Source organism: Carassius carassius, chromosome 4 (genome assembly GCF_963082965.1).
Source record: "Carassius carassius chromosome 4, fCarCar2.1, whole genome shotgun sequence".
Lineage (NCBI taxonomy): Eukaryota > Metazoa > Chordata > Actinopteri > Cypriniformes > Cyprinidae > Carassius > Carassius carassius.
In genome coordinates, this window is record NC_081758.1 from 7,244,754 (window position 1) to 7,263,889 (window position 19,136).

At 38.5% G+C, this 19,136-nt stretch overlaps 1 protein-coding gene across 1 annotated transcript in view; it reads left to right on the forward strand.

Moving 5' to 3' along the window:
• LOC132133135 (neuronal migration protein doublecortin-like) overlaps positions 1-19,136 on the forward strand; it is a 102,089-nt gene that overhangs the window by 21,109 nt on the left and 61,844 nt on the right. Inside the window, exons 2-3 of the mRNA XM_059545871.1 lie at positions 4,618-5,048; positions 17,881-18,215. Of these exons, the coding sequence (XP_059401854.1) occupies positions 4,658-5,048; positions 17,881-18,215 (726 nt within the window). The 5' untranslated portion in view covers positions 4,618-4,657. The remainder of the gene's footprint in view (positions 1-4,617; positions 5,049-17,880; positions 18,216-19,136) is intronic.

Genomic DNA, 19,136 nt, shown 5'->3' on the forward strand with positions numbered 1-19,136 from the left:
ATCCTTTAACGGATTTGGATATTAAAAGCATATTAGTATGTTATGTGTAAACCAGGTTAAAGAGATGGGTCTTTAATCTAGATTTAAACTGCAAGAGTGTGTCTGCCTCCCGAACAATGTTAGGTAGGTTATTCCAGAGTTTAGGCGCCAAATAGGAAAAGGATCTGTCGCCCGCAGTTGATTTTGATATTCTAGGTATTATCAAATTGCCTGAGTTTTGAGAACATAGCGGACGTAGAGGATTATAATGTAAAAGGAGCTCATTCAAATACTGAGGTGCTAAACCATTCAGGGCTTTATAAGTAATAAGCAATATTTTAAAATCTATACGATGCTTGATAGAGAGCCAGTGCAGTGTTGACAGGACCGGGCTAATATGGTCATACTTCCTGGTTCTAGTAAGAACTCTTGCTGCTGCATTTTGGACTAGCTGTAGTTTGTTTACTAAGTGTGCAGAACAACCACCCAATAAAGCATTACAATAATCTAACCTTGAGGTCATAAATGCATGGATTAGTATTTCTGCATTTGACATTGAGAGCATAGGCCATAATTTAGATATATTTTTGAGATGGAAAAATGCAGTTTTACAAATGCTAGAAACGTGGCTTTCTAAGGAAAGATTGCGATCAAATAGCATATTTGTATATGTCTTATATGTCCTATATGTCTTGTTGTTGACTCAACGTATATACAGACCAGCAAATATGAATGTGCATTATGAAATGCATTAAGTGATTTTAAAAGGATCAACTCCGTACAGTCAAGCAGACGAGTACAGAACACAGTGCATTAAATTGTACATTAAACGTTTTCCTCCTATAGAAAATCATTATAAATAAAACACATAATGTATCTTAATGGACAAAGACAGTGAAATAAACGAGTTTTAGACAGTTTATTCTATATGGAAAAATGTTTAACACGAAACTTTGCATGTTGCGTTTATTCTGGGCTCATCTGCTTGCCTGTACATATTAGTTATGTATTTTAATAATGTAGAGAAGCATATGAGTTTGGCCTTTATCATCTTAGTCCATTATTCCACATTTTGTGGTTTGTGAGGAAAATACTATATGCATATTCATTAAAATAATGAACTGTATATAATAAAGTATACTTTAATGGCATCTTAATACATTAAGCCATGTTAAGTGTTTATGTTTTTCTATGGGAGGAAAACGCTTAGCAAGAGACTTTGCGCAAACATTCATATTCTGGTGTTCTGGCCATGGATTTGCCGGTCTTGTTTTTTCCTTGCAGGACACTGTACGTTATAGTACTAAATTCGGTTTAATCATTTAATCACCACCACAGCTTCTTGTCTCCATTGGCAACACGCACGATTTGTGTCGATTGCAAGTGTCGCAGGTAGCAGAGAGTGCAAGTAGCGATTGCAAGTGACATTGTAATTTAGTTTATTTTTTCTTGTCTTCGCCACCTGGCTACTGTTATAAAATGTTGGGAAATTCAAACAAAAAGTAATAAAAAATTCAAATAAATAAAAAATAAAGACCGCAAGTGATGTCACTAGCGGAGGTGCAAGTGTCTGAGAGTGCAAGTCTGAGAATGCAAGTCTGAGAGTGCAAGTGCAAGTCTGCAGCTAGACCCTCTTGGGGGTTCACTTATGTGCACCCCTGATAATAACAACAGTTCTGTTAAACAAAAATATTATGTTTGTTAATTTGTAAACCCTTTATAAACCAATTTGAACAGAAAGAGATAAATCTAAAATAAATTTTAATGTAAAATTTGTAGCATGTACATCATCATATATCATAAAAAAATCTCCAAACAGCAGCTTATTTACCACTGAACAACCATGATGAGCTTCTTTCACACCGGCCTTGAGCCATAGCACAGACCTCATTGTTGAGCTCTGGCAGGTACAATTTAATTCAGTACTTTACAATTTTGCTCCAATATTTGTATTGCATATTTATGCTTATTATTAATGTTTTAGCTTAGCTACACAGCGGTGGCTCGTGGGTTTTAAAATAGAGGAGGCATACTAATTGCATTGGTCTGGGGATCCCTGACAATTTTTATTATCCACTTTTTTTTTTTGGTTGCTTTTAGTCAGAAAACTTAAAGAAAACACCAAGATAATATAATTTCACTTACCTGGCTTGTCACTTGAAGCAAACATGTATCCCTTTTTAAAAGCTTGGTAAATCTTTTGGCGATCAAATATTCAGTATCGCTTCTCATAAGTACTTGGAACATTATTAGTGCAGCAGGAGACGTTCAAACTAATATCACGTAATTTATGTCTCTTTTATTTTTTGTTGATATACCAGAAGGGAGGCTAGCCTCCCTTGCAAGGTTTCTTTTCTCAACACTCCTAATCGCTGCAAGTGAACACTCAATGGTGATTTGCTATTTAATTTTTTTTACCAACGAAGGCACAAGAGCACAGCTCTCAGATCATGAGAACTGTGCAGCTCAGTGTGCTGTTAATTGTGGTGCCAAACCAATGTTGGAATTTTTCTAAATAATTTAATTCTTACATGGAATGCATAAATCAGGCAAAGCCCCTTTCAAGGTAATCTGTTCACTCGAGTTGGTGGACATATTTGCAATGCCTCCAGGAAGCTATTTCGGACATACAAGACCAAGTCCTGTCTAAATGAATAAGGGAATCCTGAAATCTCAAAAACTACCTGCTAAACTCACAATTGAATCACGTTTCAAAGCAGCAAAAAAATCTGAAATTAACGTTGTTAATTTCACGAATGTTTTTCCTTATGTTTAAATAGTGTTAAAAAAATTTCAAGCTAGACCAGTGAATGTTCATGTGCACTCATAAGCTTAAGTCTCAGGTTTCTATGGGAACTGGAGCTACTAATGGCAGCTGCAGTGCCACAGTGACTTGACCAATCAGGCTTTTTTATCCAGAAGGTGGGACTATTCTGCATTATTGCACGTTGTAGTTTCTTTCATTCATACAGGTAAGTAATAGGAGTGAACCGTCTTGGTATCTTTGTATATTAAATCTTTGGCTCAGGTAAGTTAGGCTCTCACAGTTAATGATCAATAATGATTTGATGCTGATTTGTAGTTTCCATGCTTCATCTGTATATCCTTTTAGAGAACACTGAAAGCTTGTGTAGACGTTGCCATGGATACTGGATAGTGAAGAGCAATTGATACATTTAGATGTGAAACATGATGTTATCAATGCTGGCATGTACTATATAAATGTGTATATACAGTAAACTTGTGTATTTCTATTTTATCAGTCTCAGTGTAGCTAAATATCTCCTGATAAATAGGCTAGTGATGTCCATACCAGAAGTTTCCTTTTGTTTGGGGTTTGAGTGTGTGCATGTGTGCAATGAGTGTCTCCACAGGGAATTGTTAATAATAGCTCATGAGTGACATTGAAATGTGTGTGGGTCTGCTGTATGTAGGCCAATCCATGGTCGAACGTTATACTCAGAGATCATGTGTAGATGTGTAGTACTTAGATGATGGTAAGCTTAGACCGAAAAACTGATTTTTACTTCTGTATTTCAGGTGAAATATTGGTGTTTTTTGGCTGGCAGACCTATTTCTCCATTTTTTTTTTTTTTTTTTTTTGGAGTTTTTTTTCTTGCTCATCTATCTTTGGATGGTGTGTGTGTGTGGAGGGTTCAAGTTAATACACAAAAATAATGGTATTTATGAATTAATCATTTTCAGATATTTTTTTATTAAAATTTTTGGAGATGTGAGCTTCAGGTCCACAGTTGCCGTTCAGCACTCATGAGCAAGCCGAGAACCTCACCTTGGCCACTTCTTTTTCCACTGACTCTGATGTCTTTATTAACTTTTTACATACGTTAGACATAAGGAATGATGTTTCCGGGTTCAAGCCTCCACTCATTTCACTTGAGAATACTTTTAAACACAACAATTTTTACAAAGCCCATCATTCTAAAAACGTGAGGTATACGCTGATTGGCCAGCTTTCCTGTGTGTTGTGATTGGCTGAATGCATTGTGTGATGGAAATGTTATGCAAATTAAGTTTGCAACTTTACAGATCTTCTTTATGCACCAAGAGCTTGTAACACTCCAAAGAGAAAGGAAAAATTGGAATTGCATCATATGACCCCTTTTAAAACGTATGGTGTACACTACAGTCTCTGTGTCAATTTCATCCCAGAAACAAATATTTTTCAGATTTATAAAAGATGAATTAGTGTCTGGCCATTTGGCCTACAATTAATTTTGTGTGTATATTTGACAGGCTGTCTTTGGTCTAAATAATGTATTATTTGTTCCAGATCAAATAGTTTTGGCCAAAGGCAAAGTGATGCCTTTTTTTTTTTTTTTTACTTTTTACTTATTTTTGTTTATTAAATATTATTGTTTAATAAATATTATTTTATAAAAAAATATAGTAGTATATTTACATTGGTTACATTGTTATGCCATTAGATGTCAAAAATATCTTGCATGAGTCAGCAACAAAGACCTTTTTATAATGAAAGGACTGAAACATGGTAACAAACAGAGACATTATTGTCACATACCCATTTACACAGTATTTTTTGATTGTCCTCAAATAACATTTAACTGATGTAGTTAAGTTTAAACTAAATTATTTTATGTGGTTTCTCATTTTTGTCAGACCCATAATTCCTCAATACAAGACTTCCTTCACCACCACAATGGATGCCCCGTCTGAACATGCTGCCATGGAGCTGGACTTCGGCCATTTTGATGAGCGGGATAAGGCATCTCGTACTCCGCGAGGTGGACGGGCCAACGGTCTCCCCAGCCCCACCCACAGCGCTCACTGCAGTTTTTACCGTACACGTACCCTCCAGGCTCTGACCAGTGAGAAAAAGGCTAAGAAGGTGCGATTCTACCGCAATGGCGACCGCTACTTCAAGGGCATTGTGTATGCAGTGGCCAATGACCGTTTCCGCACATTTGACGCTCTACTGGCTGACTTAACCCGATCTCTCTCTGACCATATCAATCTGCCACAAGGGGTCAGATTCATCTTTACAATCGATGGATCACAGAAGATTAGCAGTCTGGATGAGCTAGAGGAAGGTGAGTGTTTGAGTTTCAAAGTAAAAGTCAAATTCAAAGTCTGCTTTATTGTCAGTTCTTCCACATGTACAGCAGATACATACTGATAATTGAAACTGTGTTACTCCTAGACTCTTGGTGCTTACAGATAACACTAACAGTAGAGCATAAAAATACAGATAGATTAAGATTAGATATAAAATACAACTATACAAATAAGAAAATGGAAAAAAAATAATAATAAAAATAAAAAAAGTTAAATAAAGCAGTACAAGGCACATGGCAGATAGAGTGCAAACCAGTGAAGTAAACAGACAGCAGATAAAAATGATTATAGTGCAAAAGAGCTTATTCAGTCTGACTAAAATACAAAAAGCTCAGAGAGCAGTTTTTTATTTAAACTGAGGTAGTCGAATGAGGTCAGTTCAATGTTGAATGAGGTAGTGAGCAGACCAACAGACCAACACTGCACAAAGTGAATGGTGCATGTCACAGTTTGTTAGTGGGAGGGAGGAGTGGAAGGACCTGGTGATGCAAAAGGGGGTTCAGAGTTCAGTGTTGCCTGGGGAAAGGTCGGGAGGGAGTTCAGCTTCCTGACAGCCCGATGAATGAAGCTGTCCTTCAGTTTGCTGATCCTGGCCTGGAGACTCTGCAGTCTCCTCCCTGATGGCATCAGACTAAAGAACCTGTGTGTCGGGTTGGTGGGATAATGCAGAGGGCTTTGTGGTTGAGACGGGTTCCGTTATGTCCTGGAGGCAGGGGGAAAGAGACACCAACAAACTTCTCAGCTGCTCTCACTATGCGTTAAAGGGTCCATAACACACAGTGATGCAACTAGTCCGGATGCTCTCGATGGTGCCTCTGTAGAAGGTGCACATAATGGGGGCCAGGGCTCTGGCTCTTCTCAGTTTGCGGAGGAAGTAGAGACGCTGCTGTGCTTTCTTGTCCAGTGCAGCTATGTTGTCAGTCCAGGTCCAGAAGTGGTCCTCTGTGATGTGCACACCCAGGAATTTGGCGCTGCTCACTCTCTTGACAGTCGAAAAATTAATGGTCAGAGGCCATTTTTAGCCACAATATCCTTGCCTGTGAAGCCATTTTTATGCAACGCAATGATGGCTGCACGCGTTTCTTTGCAGGTCACCATGGTTAACAATGGAAGAACAATGATTTCAAGCATCACCCTCCTTTTAACATGTCAAGTCTGCCATTCTAACATAATGATCTCCATCCTTGTGCTCGTCAACATTCTCACCTGAGTTAACAAGACGATTACTGAAATGATCTCAGCAGGTCCTTTAATGACAGCAATGAAATGCATTGGAAAGGTTTTTTTGGGATTAAGTTAATTTTCATGGCAAAGAAGGACTATGCAATTCATCTGATCACTCTTCATAACATTCTGGAGTATATGCAAATTGCTATTATAAAAACCTAAGCAGCAACTTTTCCAATTTCCTACATTTATGTAATTCTCAAAACTTTTGGCCACGACTGTAGTCTTTGTGTGAAGCTGTCATTTTAGTTTTTATTAGGTTTAGTCACGTTCATACTCTTTTCAGTCTAGTCAAGTTTCAGTCAACTAAAAGTCTTATTTTAGTCAGAATATAGTCTACGAAAACTGATGACATTTAGTCTAGTTTTAGTCAATGAAAATTGCATTTTGGCTCTTTTTAGTAATGCAATTCTATTTAACCCAGTCAATATAGTATATGTACCTAGTAGTATAGACGAAACCAAAATTTTATTTTAGCCAAACCTATTTCAAACAAGGTTATCTTATTATATTATTGTTACCTTATAGACTCAAGAATACATCTATAGAATACATCAATTCAAGCTCTGATTTAAATTTACAACATTCATTTTGCCAACCAAACATGTTAGAAGTACACAAATCGGTCCCTTTCTCTGTGTCAGACTTAAATTTGTTTGTTGTCGTCTTCTAAATAATGCCGTGAGTGGGGCTTGGAGAAGTGACGTCACCCGCGTCTGTGCAGTGCGACCTGATTCAGCTGCTGAAGTAAGACACAGGAAACAGATATACTGCAAAATAATAATAATAATGTGACTAAACAAGACAAAATAATGTTATAACATTTTGTTTCATCTAATTTTGGTCAACAAAAATGAAGAGACATTTTAGCATAGTTTTTATTTTGTAAACCACATTTGAGTGGTTTGAGTACTCTAGGAGGTCTGTGGTGTTATTGTATGTGGCAGTCTGCTTAAATTCTTCGTGAAGAGCCTCTGACGATCTTAATGGCCACACAACCTATTTGTTTGTGAACTGGTTTGGCGACTTTAACGAGAGGTCTGTATGCAGGCATTAGCATGACAGTGATGTGGTCTGAGGCACCAAGGTAGAGGAGGAGTAGGGCCTTGTAAGCTCCTCTCTGGGTGGTGTAAACAAAGTCCAGAGTGTTGTTTCCCAGTGTTGGAAAGTCTACGTGTTGGTGTATTTTTGGGAACACACTCTTTAAGTCTGCGTGGTTGATATCCCCATCTAAGATGAGAAAAGCATCAGGGTGGACTGTCTGCTGCTCACTTATGTGCTTGTACAGTTCATTTAGTGCCCTTCTCCTGGTGCTGTTGTTGGAGCTGGGAGAGATGTATACAGCAACGAGTAGTATGGCTGTATATTCCCTCGGTAGATGAATGGCTGACACTTAATAATCATAAACTCCACCAGGGGTGAGCAGTGTTTACAGACCACAACAGCATCGCGGCACTACATTGATGTAAACCCAAAGCCCACCGCCAAGGCTTTTACCTCCCTCGACGAGAACTCTGTCCGCTCGATAGCATGTCTGATTTCTGCTGATTGAGATGAATAGCGCAGTCCAGCATGCTGTTGCTGAGCCATGTTTCCGTGAACACAAAATAACAACAGTCTCTTACAGTCCTCTGAGTTGACCGTAGTAGTCCAGTTTATTGTCCAAAGAGCTACATTAGCCAATACGATGGTGGGGATAACAGGCTTGTGTAGGTTAGCTGTTAGTCTAGCCCAGATATCTCTGCGCTTAGCCCTCTTTTGCTTCCTCTCATGCCATTTGTGGTGCATCCCAGCCCCTCCGTTTGGCATTGAGATTTGAGGAAACATTTCTGAAAAGCTTGTAAAATGTGTGAATGATGATATTGTGTCTGTAATTTGCATACTATTACTAGCTACATTATAAAATATGCATATTATGAAAAATTTATTTGCCTTGGTTCATGAGATACACACGTGTAAAGGCCTGCATGCTAGGTAGTGCTGATGGACAATGTATTTTTCTAAGATATGTATCTCGTAAATGGATTTAACATCATCCACTGCTCAATATACAGCATTAAATTGAGATAACAAGGTTATACTCCATAAACAATCTATCTATAATGCTTACAAGAATAGGGTACATTCTATAATATAAGTACAATTAGCATCAAGCTACACTTGAAAATATATGTAATTATTACTGTATTTGCTTACCCATCATTGAGTGCTTGTAAAACCTTCCAATTGTGATCTATAGTTGATTTAGAATAATAAGCAGACATATGCACTTTTTGTATGTTTAATAAAGCTACACTGCTAAGATTTGTCATAAACATCCTTTATTGCTTTTAAAATACCATTTACTGCATATAAAACACATATAGAAAATATATAGTCATAATTATATGTCTATTTACTTTCATTTTTTATGTGTAGAAAAAGAGTGAGCACGTGTTGACTCAAAAATGTGGAAGAAAACTGACAGTGCTCTACAGATCACATAATTCAGTGGACAATTAATAGAAATGTTATTCTTTAAAAAGAACATTTGAGAATAAATCTGTTCTCAGGTACGAAGGAAAACAAGAACTCAGCATTCACTCTTTTCTCTTATCCGGGATGCTCTTTTTCTGTGTTTGTTTACAATGGTTTTCAAAACAGTGCCTCCACTCTTTTTTGTGTAACAGCAGCTGCTCTCGTCACGTGATCTTTACTCAAATCTTATTGGAAGATCCCTAAAGTTGCAAAGACTAAAGTCTCAAACCCAAAGAGACATTATTTATAAAAGTTAAGACTCATCCACACCCTCCTTAAATGCCTTGTTTAAACATGCCCCCATGTCTATATCACAATGTGGGAAGATTTGCATAACGCATAAGGCAATTTTTGTATTGGTATTGTGTGTGTGATTGTGTGTGATTTGTTATACTATCTGTTGCACAACGAATTGCCCCATTGGGCACAAATAAAGTACAACTACAATGCCGGCTGTTCTGACTGTTCTGATGCAACGCAACATGTAAAAAGACAGTATAAGTCATTATAATCCATAATTATGTCCCCACTTGATGCAACAAATGTTTATCATATGACACATCATATGACCACTTCAAACTATTCAAGTTCAAGAATACTCATGCTTTGTTTTACTGTACACATAGGGGCGTAGCCATCATTAAAAAAATTAGGGGGCAGAAATGTAAAAAAAAAAAAATACAATTAAAAAACTTTTTCACTTTTGTCTAATTGACAAACTAAATTTTTTCTTATGCATTTTAATTGGATAAAAAAATACACTACTGGACGATAACCAATAATTTGTATTCTATAATATTTTTTTTCAGTATTTTCCTGATGACAATTCTAGAATTGGTTTATACAAACACTTAAGGCAGAATAATTTCTATACTTCATTAAATGACATGCTAATTAGCACTTTATTATTTATATACTGTATTTATTACTTCAAAATGACATGATATTACTTTTTTAGCTACAGCAATAGCGGGATACCTTTGTCCATATTTGGTATTTCCTGCACTTCATAAGTTATTACTTCTTCTGGGCTGTTTTGGACTTTCTGCAAGAGAGTGCCCTCCGGCTTTGAGTATGAATGAAACATGCACTGCACAAGAGTGTTTAGCGCTCTGTAATGTTCATATAGTCTCCTTTTGGATATGAATTAATAGTCTGTTCATACATACATCTTGTTTCTTCGCCCATGTGCTCACACATCCAAAGCAGGCACAGAGAAAAGAAGTGATTATAAATGCATCTGACTGACAGATAAATCATGGTTGATCTACCAGCCAAATGCACGTAAAATACATGCACTCTTATTTCAATGTTGTTGTTAATGTTTGGGTTATTTTAGCTTCCTACATTTAGTTTAACCGCACTGAAAAAAAGAGTGCGATTTTTACCATTCATCTGAACTATGTGCATGTAATTTAGACACTTACATTGTTCTCACTCCATCCATGCAATAACTGCATTTCTATTTACTTATAGTGCTGTGTAATATCAATGGTATGACCCATTTCAGGAGCAGACAAAACTACGATTTAAAATCAGCGCATAGCTCACATTCACTAAAATACTGAAACGCTAATGATGCTGATTCAAAACCACAAAATTATTTGTATAGCGCTTTTTACGGTACAAATCATTGCAATGCAACTTTACAGAAAATTACGTTTCTACAATATTTAGTAGTAGCTTATCAGTGGTGACTGTCAGTTTATGTGCATATGACAGAAATTATTATATGATGCAGTCACACGCTTAGAATTTATTATTATTTACAGTTATTATAATGATATTACAGTTGTTCTCAATTTCTTAAATTGAAATTATGCCTCTTTTTTTGTGAAACGCTAAACACAAATCCATAACTTTTAACTCAATTCCCCAAACTTCCTATATTCAGGTCAAACTGAAGCTCACCACTCAAAACAACTCAGTCTTGCTGAAAAACGTCTCCAGGTTACGTATGTAACCATGGTTCCCCGTTGGGAATAAGATGCTGCTTCGAAATGCTATGGGCATGCCCCCAGCATGACCACGCTCTAAATTATATGTGTAATCAGTCCAATAGAAGGGCGAGACGTCATAAAATCATGTGAGGTTGAACCAGCTTTAGCTTCAAGGAATGAAGCTAGGGCTTGCAGAGATGCTGGAAGTATGGCCCTGAGACGCAGCGTCTCATTCATTTCGGGGAACCATGGTTACATACGTAACCTGGAGACGTTCCCCTTCAGGAACTCGAGCTGCGTCAAAAATGCTATGGGAACGAGAATGCCCATGCCACCAGACTTGCAAATCCCTGTCTAGTGTGGAAGATCACAGCTAGGACAAAGTACAGAAGAGCCAGAAGTAGCTTGCATATCTAGGCCATAGAATGTGATGAATGTGAGGGGCGTGGATCATCCTGCTGCGTTGCAGATGTCCTGGATAGATACACATGCTAAGAAGGCCTTGGAGCCCACCATATCCCTGGTTGAGTGAGCCTTGACCCCCAAGGAGAAGGGAGATCAGAGGAATTGAGGCTATGGAATAGCATCCTGATCCACCACTTAGCATAAGCTTCTCTGACTGGAGGCCTTGGCCTCAGGGCACTGCAGAGGAAATATGTAAGACGAGGGTGTCTTCCCACTGAATTGCCACCAAGAGGGGTGTGGTAGGCCACAACGGCTGCAACAAAGACCTCTAGGGTGCGGATAAATAGGCCTACAGGAACTACAGAACTGTCCCAACTGGGCAGTAGACTGGTTGAGCTGGCAGTCTCTGCACCAAGAAGTGAAAAGCTTTAATTTCAAGGCATACAGTTTCCTCATGTAGGGAGCATTGGATTAGAGGATGGTCTCAACAACCTCGGTTGAGAGACCGGAAGCTATGGGTTGTGCCCCCTCAGAGGCCACACCCATAACTTCCACAGCTCTGGGCGGGGGTGGAGAATCATACTCTCCGACTGTGAGAGGAGATCCCTTCTGATGGGAATCTCCCATGGAGAGCTGTTGAGAAAGGAAATCAGGTCCGAGAACCCTACTCGGCCCGGCCAGAATGGGGCTACTAGTAGCAGACGGACCCCCTCCCTTCGCACTCTCTCCAGAACTACTGGGTGCAGAACAATCGGGGAAAAGGTGTACAGATGAAGCTTCAGCCTGGCAAAAGACTCTCCAAGTCTGCTTCATCCCTCGGGGTGAGGCATCTATTCCCCAGGCCTCGGCCTCGGCCCCTGCCTCAACCGGATGCCCCCGCCCACACACATATAAGAGGCCACTGCCATGTTGTCGTTTTTTGTGTGCACCAACACATAGTGATCTCTTTGGAGGAAGTGTTTCAAAGCTAGAAACACGGCCAGCATCTCTAGTCAGTCTGTGGGCCGAGCAGTAACTCATCACCGCTTCCAACTGGTGAGAGATGCATCCGTTGTTAGCATATGCAGCGAACAGGTGCTGACAGCACCGGGCCCTGAGATAAGAACCAAGGTTTCCTCCACATGTCTAAGGCATTTAGGCACTGCTGCACTTTCGAGGAGCTAGCACTGGAGTGAGTTTTGGGGCTGGACCTGATACTGCTTGCGAGCTTGCCACACAAGAACTGCCGGCTGATTTGACTCTGGAACTGCCGGCCGAGGGGTTCCAGATCGGGATCAGAGGTCCAATCGAGGTTGATGGTGGCTGGGAGCTACATGGGAGGATGGAACGTCATCCCAATCTGGAACAGTGCTGCAAGGGTTTTCCCCTCGAGGGAGCTGGCGAGGTTGAGAGGCACAAATGCCTTTGTGTAACTGACTGGGTCGGGGCTCGTCTGAGCTATGGTGATGAATAGCGCGTCAAGAACCGACAAAACTAAATGAATGGACAAGACCATAAATACACAGACAATTAGGGGACTAATGACTAGGCACACCTGGAATCAAATTAACAATCAACATGAGGATGAAAACTGGGTCACAGGGAGAAAACTCACATACAGCATGGAACAGAGTCTGACACAGTGTGAATGCTGTATGTCTGGCAATCAGAGTATGTACTTGACATACAAAGTTAATTCTTTCCTTTTTTTCTCTCTTCTTTTTTCTTTTTATTACTCAAAAATTATTCTTATTGCATTTTTCTAGAGCTCAAATAATTCACTTATACGATGTCTAAGTTTCAGTCTATTGTTTTATAATTGAAAAAGTATGCAGTGGTATGTATGATGACTAAAATATGTAGGACCATTACATTTTTAAAGGGTTACATTTGGTTGCTATTTCCCTCAAAGAGGGGGTGGTGAGACTAAACATAGTCTCAGAAAAATGGCTGCAGGAATGTAAATTTTCATGTTATCTTCTTTAAATTTGAAATATAAACTCAGGAGACATGTGACTTTCAAACCATTTTCTGGATTGCTCAAGGACTGATGTTATGTATTTGTATATTTCAGACGGGGCCACTTTGGCAAGTTACTTTGGTTTATTGAACACTATTTATCTTTGGCTGTATGGTTCCTTATGGGGGTTCTTGCTCCCAAATTAATTGAACATACAGGAGCTTATATATTAACCCCCCAAACATAATGAGAGGTATTACTGTCTGAAGAAGAACCCCCCAAAACCAACCTTGTTCCATCCCTGCAAAAGAGAAAAGACAATGTCATTGAGATATTCTTAATATAGCCTACTGGCTAGCAGAGGGGTATTCTCCCCTTTAATGAGGCAGAGAATAGCAGGCCTCTCTTTAATTAAAGTAGCTAGTTATAGCAGTAAAGGGTATTCTCTCCAGCGGTAGAACCGCAAGAACAAGCAGCATGTCCCTGAGCTTGGCATGTCACAAATGAGGGAGAAAAAATGTAAATCTAATGCTGCACAAGTACTAAAAATGCATCAAAGCCAATGTTGTTACTAATCTTTGACATGCCCAAGACCGTGATAAAAGGTAAAAATAAATCCAGTCCACAATTACTTTTATATTGAGAATAAGTCGTTTTGTTTGTTTTCCCCCCCAAATCAGTGACATAATTTATGAACTTGGCAATTAAGGAGTTAAAATCATGGATTTTATTTAAGCATTTGGTAGTTTTGAAAAGGGCAAAGGTTGATTAATAGATTTATGCAAAAAAAAAAAGTAAAAAATATATTTATCTGATACATTTTTACAGCAGTTTAATTTAGTGGATGAACATAACGAAAGGGTAGTGAATTTGAACAATGCATCAGGGTTAATTACAACACCATTTTGCACTATTTCATTAGCCTTCTCAATCATGCTAAGAAAAAGCACAATCGCATTATTCATTCGCGAAGTTGACACAATATTTTCATGACTCACAACGTCTCCTGCCGCCAAACATATTTCTTCCATGCTAACATTAAAATTTATTTCAACTTCATGACGCCGTGTTAAACTTTCATAAACCTTTGTGTTTGGAGTCTTCATGCTTTCCAGCAAAGTACTGGAAGCAGACAATCCTCCCAAAAACTACAACAGAAAAAACAACCAACAAACACTTCTAGGGAAAAAAAAACACTCTTACCAGCCACTGACAACTACCACTCTCACCCACACTCTCCACGCTCTGCTGACTTACTCCCAGCATGCAGAGAGAGAGATAGAGAGAGCGTGAGAGTGAGAGAGAGATGAATACCATATTTTCCGGACTATAAGTCGTACTTTTTTCATAGTTTGGTTGGTCCTGCGACTTATAGTCAGGTGCGACTTATCAAAATTAATTTGACATGAACCAAGAGAAATGAACTAAGAGAAATGAACCAAGAGAAAACATTACCGTCTACATCCGCGAGAGGGCACTCTATGCTGCTCAGTGCTCCTGTAGTCTACACTGAGCAGCATAGAGCGCCCTCTCGCGGCTGTAGACGGTAATGTTTTCTCTTGGTTCATCTCTAAATAGATGCGACTTATAGTCCAGTGCGACTTATATGTTTTTTCCCTCATCATGTCGTATTTTTGGACTGATGCGACTTATACTCATGTGCGACTTATAGTCCGAAAAATATGGTACTCAATTTTAAGAATTCTGTTGTTTCAGGTTTCTAAATTTTAGGTTTATGCTTATCATTGTCATATTATACATTTTGCGTGTTCTGCTCTTTTTATGTAGATTTCAAGTATTTTTGTTCATACAATCATACATTTATTTTAATCCCTTGCTGATTCTTTTTTTTAAATAATAGAAGCCATCACATAATGTATAATGGTTTTACTGGTTATAATAAAAAATGTTTTGGCTTTAATGGAAAACTATAACGGTTCCTGTTTGTAGTTGTGGAGGGCCTATTTAGGAGAAAGTCCAGGGCTGTTTTTCACTCCCAGACCATCCCTGGTAACAGATGTGATATTAAGTAATGGAGACCATTTTAAGCTGACTGTTTTCACCCACTTGTAGTATTCTTACATTTTAATGCTGATGTCTCTCTTGTCAAACTGGTTGTTCTGTGCTACTGGCAGTCGAAGAATATATTGCAGTATATTGCACAAACAGTGCACAAGCAGTTTAGGCAGCTTCTTTTATTCTAAATTTAAGCTAAAGTTGTTGTCCATATGCAAAGTTGTTCTGATTTGAAGCCATTTGCACGTTGAGAGAGAGAGAAACAGGAGAGACACATTAGTTTCACATTAATTTAAATTACAGAAAGATTTTTTTTTTCATCAGTCCATTAATTTGCTCATTCAACTCTAGTGCATAAATGTGTGCATGAGTTTTTTTGCACGAGAGGATGCCGGACTTGCAGGAAATTTGTAAAAATATCCTCAATCCTACCCTGAAATTCAGGCCCTGCTTTTACGGAAATTCTAATTATTATTATTGGCCATGTATTATTATTATTATTATTATTACCTTTTTGTTTTCTCGTTATAACAACTTAATTATCTCGATATAACGAACGTTGTTTTTTCATCATCATGATTTAATTTTCTTGTGATCTCAACATAACAAAAGTTGTTCTCTAAGTTACAAACCTATGCCAACAGGTGGCACTATAGACCTGAATATAACTGATGGTGTGTTGTAAACTGTATATCAACTATACTGTATGTGTTTGGGATAAAATAGGACCTTCCTCTTGATCGCTATAATATGTGCAGTATTGTTTATTACTGACATTTAATTCACGCCACAAGGATGTGCTGTTTCCATGTGTATTTAGCTTTGATTTGAAATAATACAGTGCATCCTTGTGGCACAGATCACACAGAAGAGCACACAGTGATATGGAGAGACACAGAGGAGACCGTTGACAAAAAAGTTATTGAATAAAGTCATTATTTTTGTTTTCTTTGCTTACAAAAAGTGTTCTCGTCGCTTCATATAACCCAAATTGCACGTCTGATGGCAGATGGAGTATTCTGACGATGACTTTTCATAACTTTTATGGATCTTTACACTGTTATTTACTTGGCAGTAAATAATGAAATGTATAATGAAAAAAACACTGTTGTTTTGTCGAGATCACAAGAAAATTAAGTCGTGATAATGAGAAAACAAACCCGTTATGACGAGATCACGAGATCACCGCTTAGAACTTCTGGATGCAATAGTAGCAAGACACTGAAAACCAGTTGCTATTTGAAAGTAAAGCCATCATACTACAGGTGCATCTACAAAAACCCACCAATTCACTATCTAAACAAATTAGAATACATCATAAGACCAATTAAAAAATAAAAAAAATGTTGGCCTTCTGGAAAGTATGTTAATTTACTGTACATGTACTCAATACTTGGTAGGGGCTCCTTTTGCTTTAATTACTGCCTCAATTCGGCGTGCCATGGAGGTGATCAGTCTGTGGTACTGCTGAGGTGGTATGGAAGCCCAGGTTTCTTTGACAGTTGCCTTCAGCTCATCTGCATATTTTGGTGTCTTGTTTCTCATTTTCCTCTTGACAATAGCCCATAGATTCTCTATGGGGTTCAGGTCTGGTGAGTTTGCTGGCCAGTCAAGCACACCAACACCATGGTCATTGAACCAACTTTTGGTGCGTTTGGCAGTGTGGGCAGGTGCCAAATCCTGCTGGAAAATGAACTCAGCATCTTCAAAAAGCTGGTCATCAAAAGGAAGCATGAAGTGCTCCAATATTTCTTGGTAAATGAGTGCAGTGACTTTGGTTTCAAAAATCAAAATGGACCAACACCAGCAGATGTCATTGCACCCCAAATCATCACCGACTGTGGAAACTTAACACTGGACGTCAAGCAACTTGGACTATGAGCTTCTTCACCCTTCCTATAGACTCTAGAACCTTGGTTTCGAAATGAAATACAAAACTTGCTCTCATCTTAAAAGAGGACTTTGGACCACTGAGCAACAGTCCAGTTCTTCTTCCCCTTAGCCCAGGTAAGATGCCTCTGACATTGTATGTGGTTCAGGAGTGGCTTAACAAGAGGAATCAAACAACTGTAGGCGAATTCTTTGACACATCTGTATGCCTTGACCCCAGCCTTAATCCATTATTTGTGAAGTTAACTCAAATTCATGAATCGATTTTGCTTGACAATCCTCATAAGGCTGCGGTTCTCTTGTTTGGTTGTGCATCTTTTTCTTCCACACTTTTTCCTTCCTCTCAACATTCTGTTAACATGCTTGGATACAGCACTCTGTGAACAGCCAGCTTCTTTGGCAATGAATACTTGTGGCTTACCCACCTTGTGAGGGGTGTCAATGATTGTCTTCTGGACAACTGTCAGATCAGCAGTCTTTCCCATGATTGTGTAGCCTAGTGAACCAAACTGATAGACCATTTTAAAGGCTCAGGAAACCTTTTCAGGTGTTTTGACTTGGTTAGCTGATTGGCATGTCACCATATTCTAATTTGTTGAGATGAATTGGTGGGTTTTTGTTAAATGTGAGCCAAAATCATCACAATTAAAAGAACCAAAGACTTTTACTACTTCAGTCTATGTGCACTGAATTTATTTAATACACAAGTTTCACAATTTGAGTTGAATTACTGAAATAAATTAACTTTCCCACAACATTCTAATTTATTGAGATACACCTGTAAATACTCTGTACCAAAAATGTGCAGATGTGTTCAAACAGTCCTTAACAGATATCTTTTTTCTCTCTTTTTGTGTTTATCCCCCCCTCCAGGTGAGAGCTATGTTTGTGCCTCTGAGAACTTCTACAAGAAAGTGGACTACACCAAAAATGTGAACCCCAACTGGTCAGTCAATGTGAAAGCATCAGCTAGCCAGAAGAACATGCTGGCAAACCGCACAGCCAGTGATCCAAAGGAGAACAAGGACTTTGTGCGACCGAAGCTGGTGACAGTGATGAGGAGCGGGGTGAAGCCGCGGAAGGCCGTCCGTGTGCTACTCAATAAGAAGACAGCACACTCTTTTGAGCAGGTGCTCACTGACATCACAGAGGCCATTAAACTCGAGAGTGGAGCAGTGAAAAGGATCTACACACTGGATGGCAAACAGGTATGGGAGGAGTACATACTCTAAAAATTTTTATTTTGACCCAGCTGGTTGGGTTAAATGTTTGAACCAACTTGGTTGCTGGGTTGTTGTATTTAATTAACTGAACTATTGTTTAAAATTATTATATTGCTGGCTTAAAATGGTTTGGAATTTAGAAATCACACATAGAATCACTAGTGGAAACAGTAATAATCAAATGGTGAACATTTATTAATAAGCAAGAACACCCATGGACAAAAATATAAGACAAATTGAATTAATTTCGATGAATACAGGATCTGTGCCAAAACAATTGTTCTGAGATAGCCTGAACGAGGTGGTCTGGGCTCGATTGAAAATGAACTCTGGAGTGGTTCGTTTGTAGTGAGAAAGCAATTCGATCCAACATACCAAAGAACCAGGCTATACCCAATATATGATGGGTAATTATGTAAGTAATTACGACTGACTCCATTACCTGCCTAAATTTGTCAGTATTATAAAAATTAAAATCAGTTTATGTTATGCAGGGCAAAAGGCTTTTCCATCATGCATCATTTTCCATCAAATGACCATTGCTGATGAACAATCACAGAATATGACAGAGCTCTTGTTTTGAACCTGAAACTCACACTGAGTAATTCACTGAAAACACAATGTAAGACTATATTCTCTCTGCCTGCTCTGATGTAATCTGCCTGATTTTCTTTACATCAGCACTGTTTTGGACTGATTGTTTAGCTTAATGGAACACGACTGAAAATTTCCCAGAGTTTAGCGGCTTAGAATGATCTGATTGCAAACAGAGAAGCAAAACTGTGTGACACGAATTATGCTAATGAGCCAATTTCACATGTTTTGGTAACTTATTTACATTATATATTAATAATGTTTTATTTATTATGCCAAAGTTTACCTAGTTTTATTTTTTTTATATTGGTG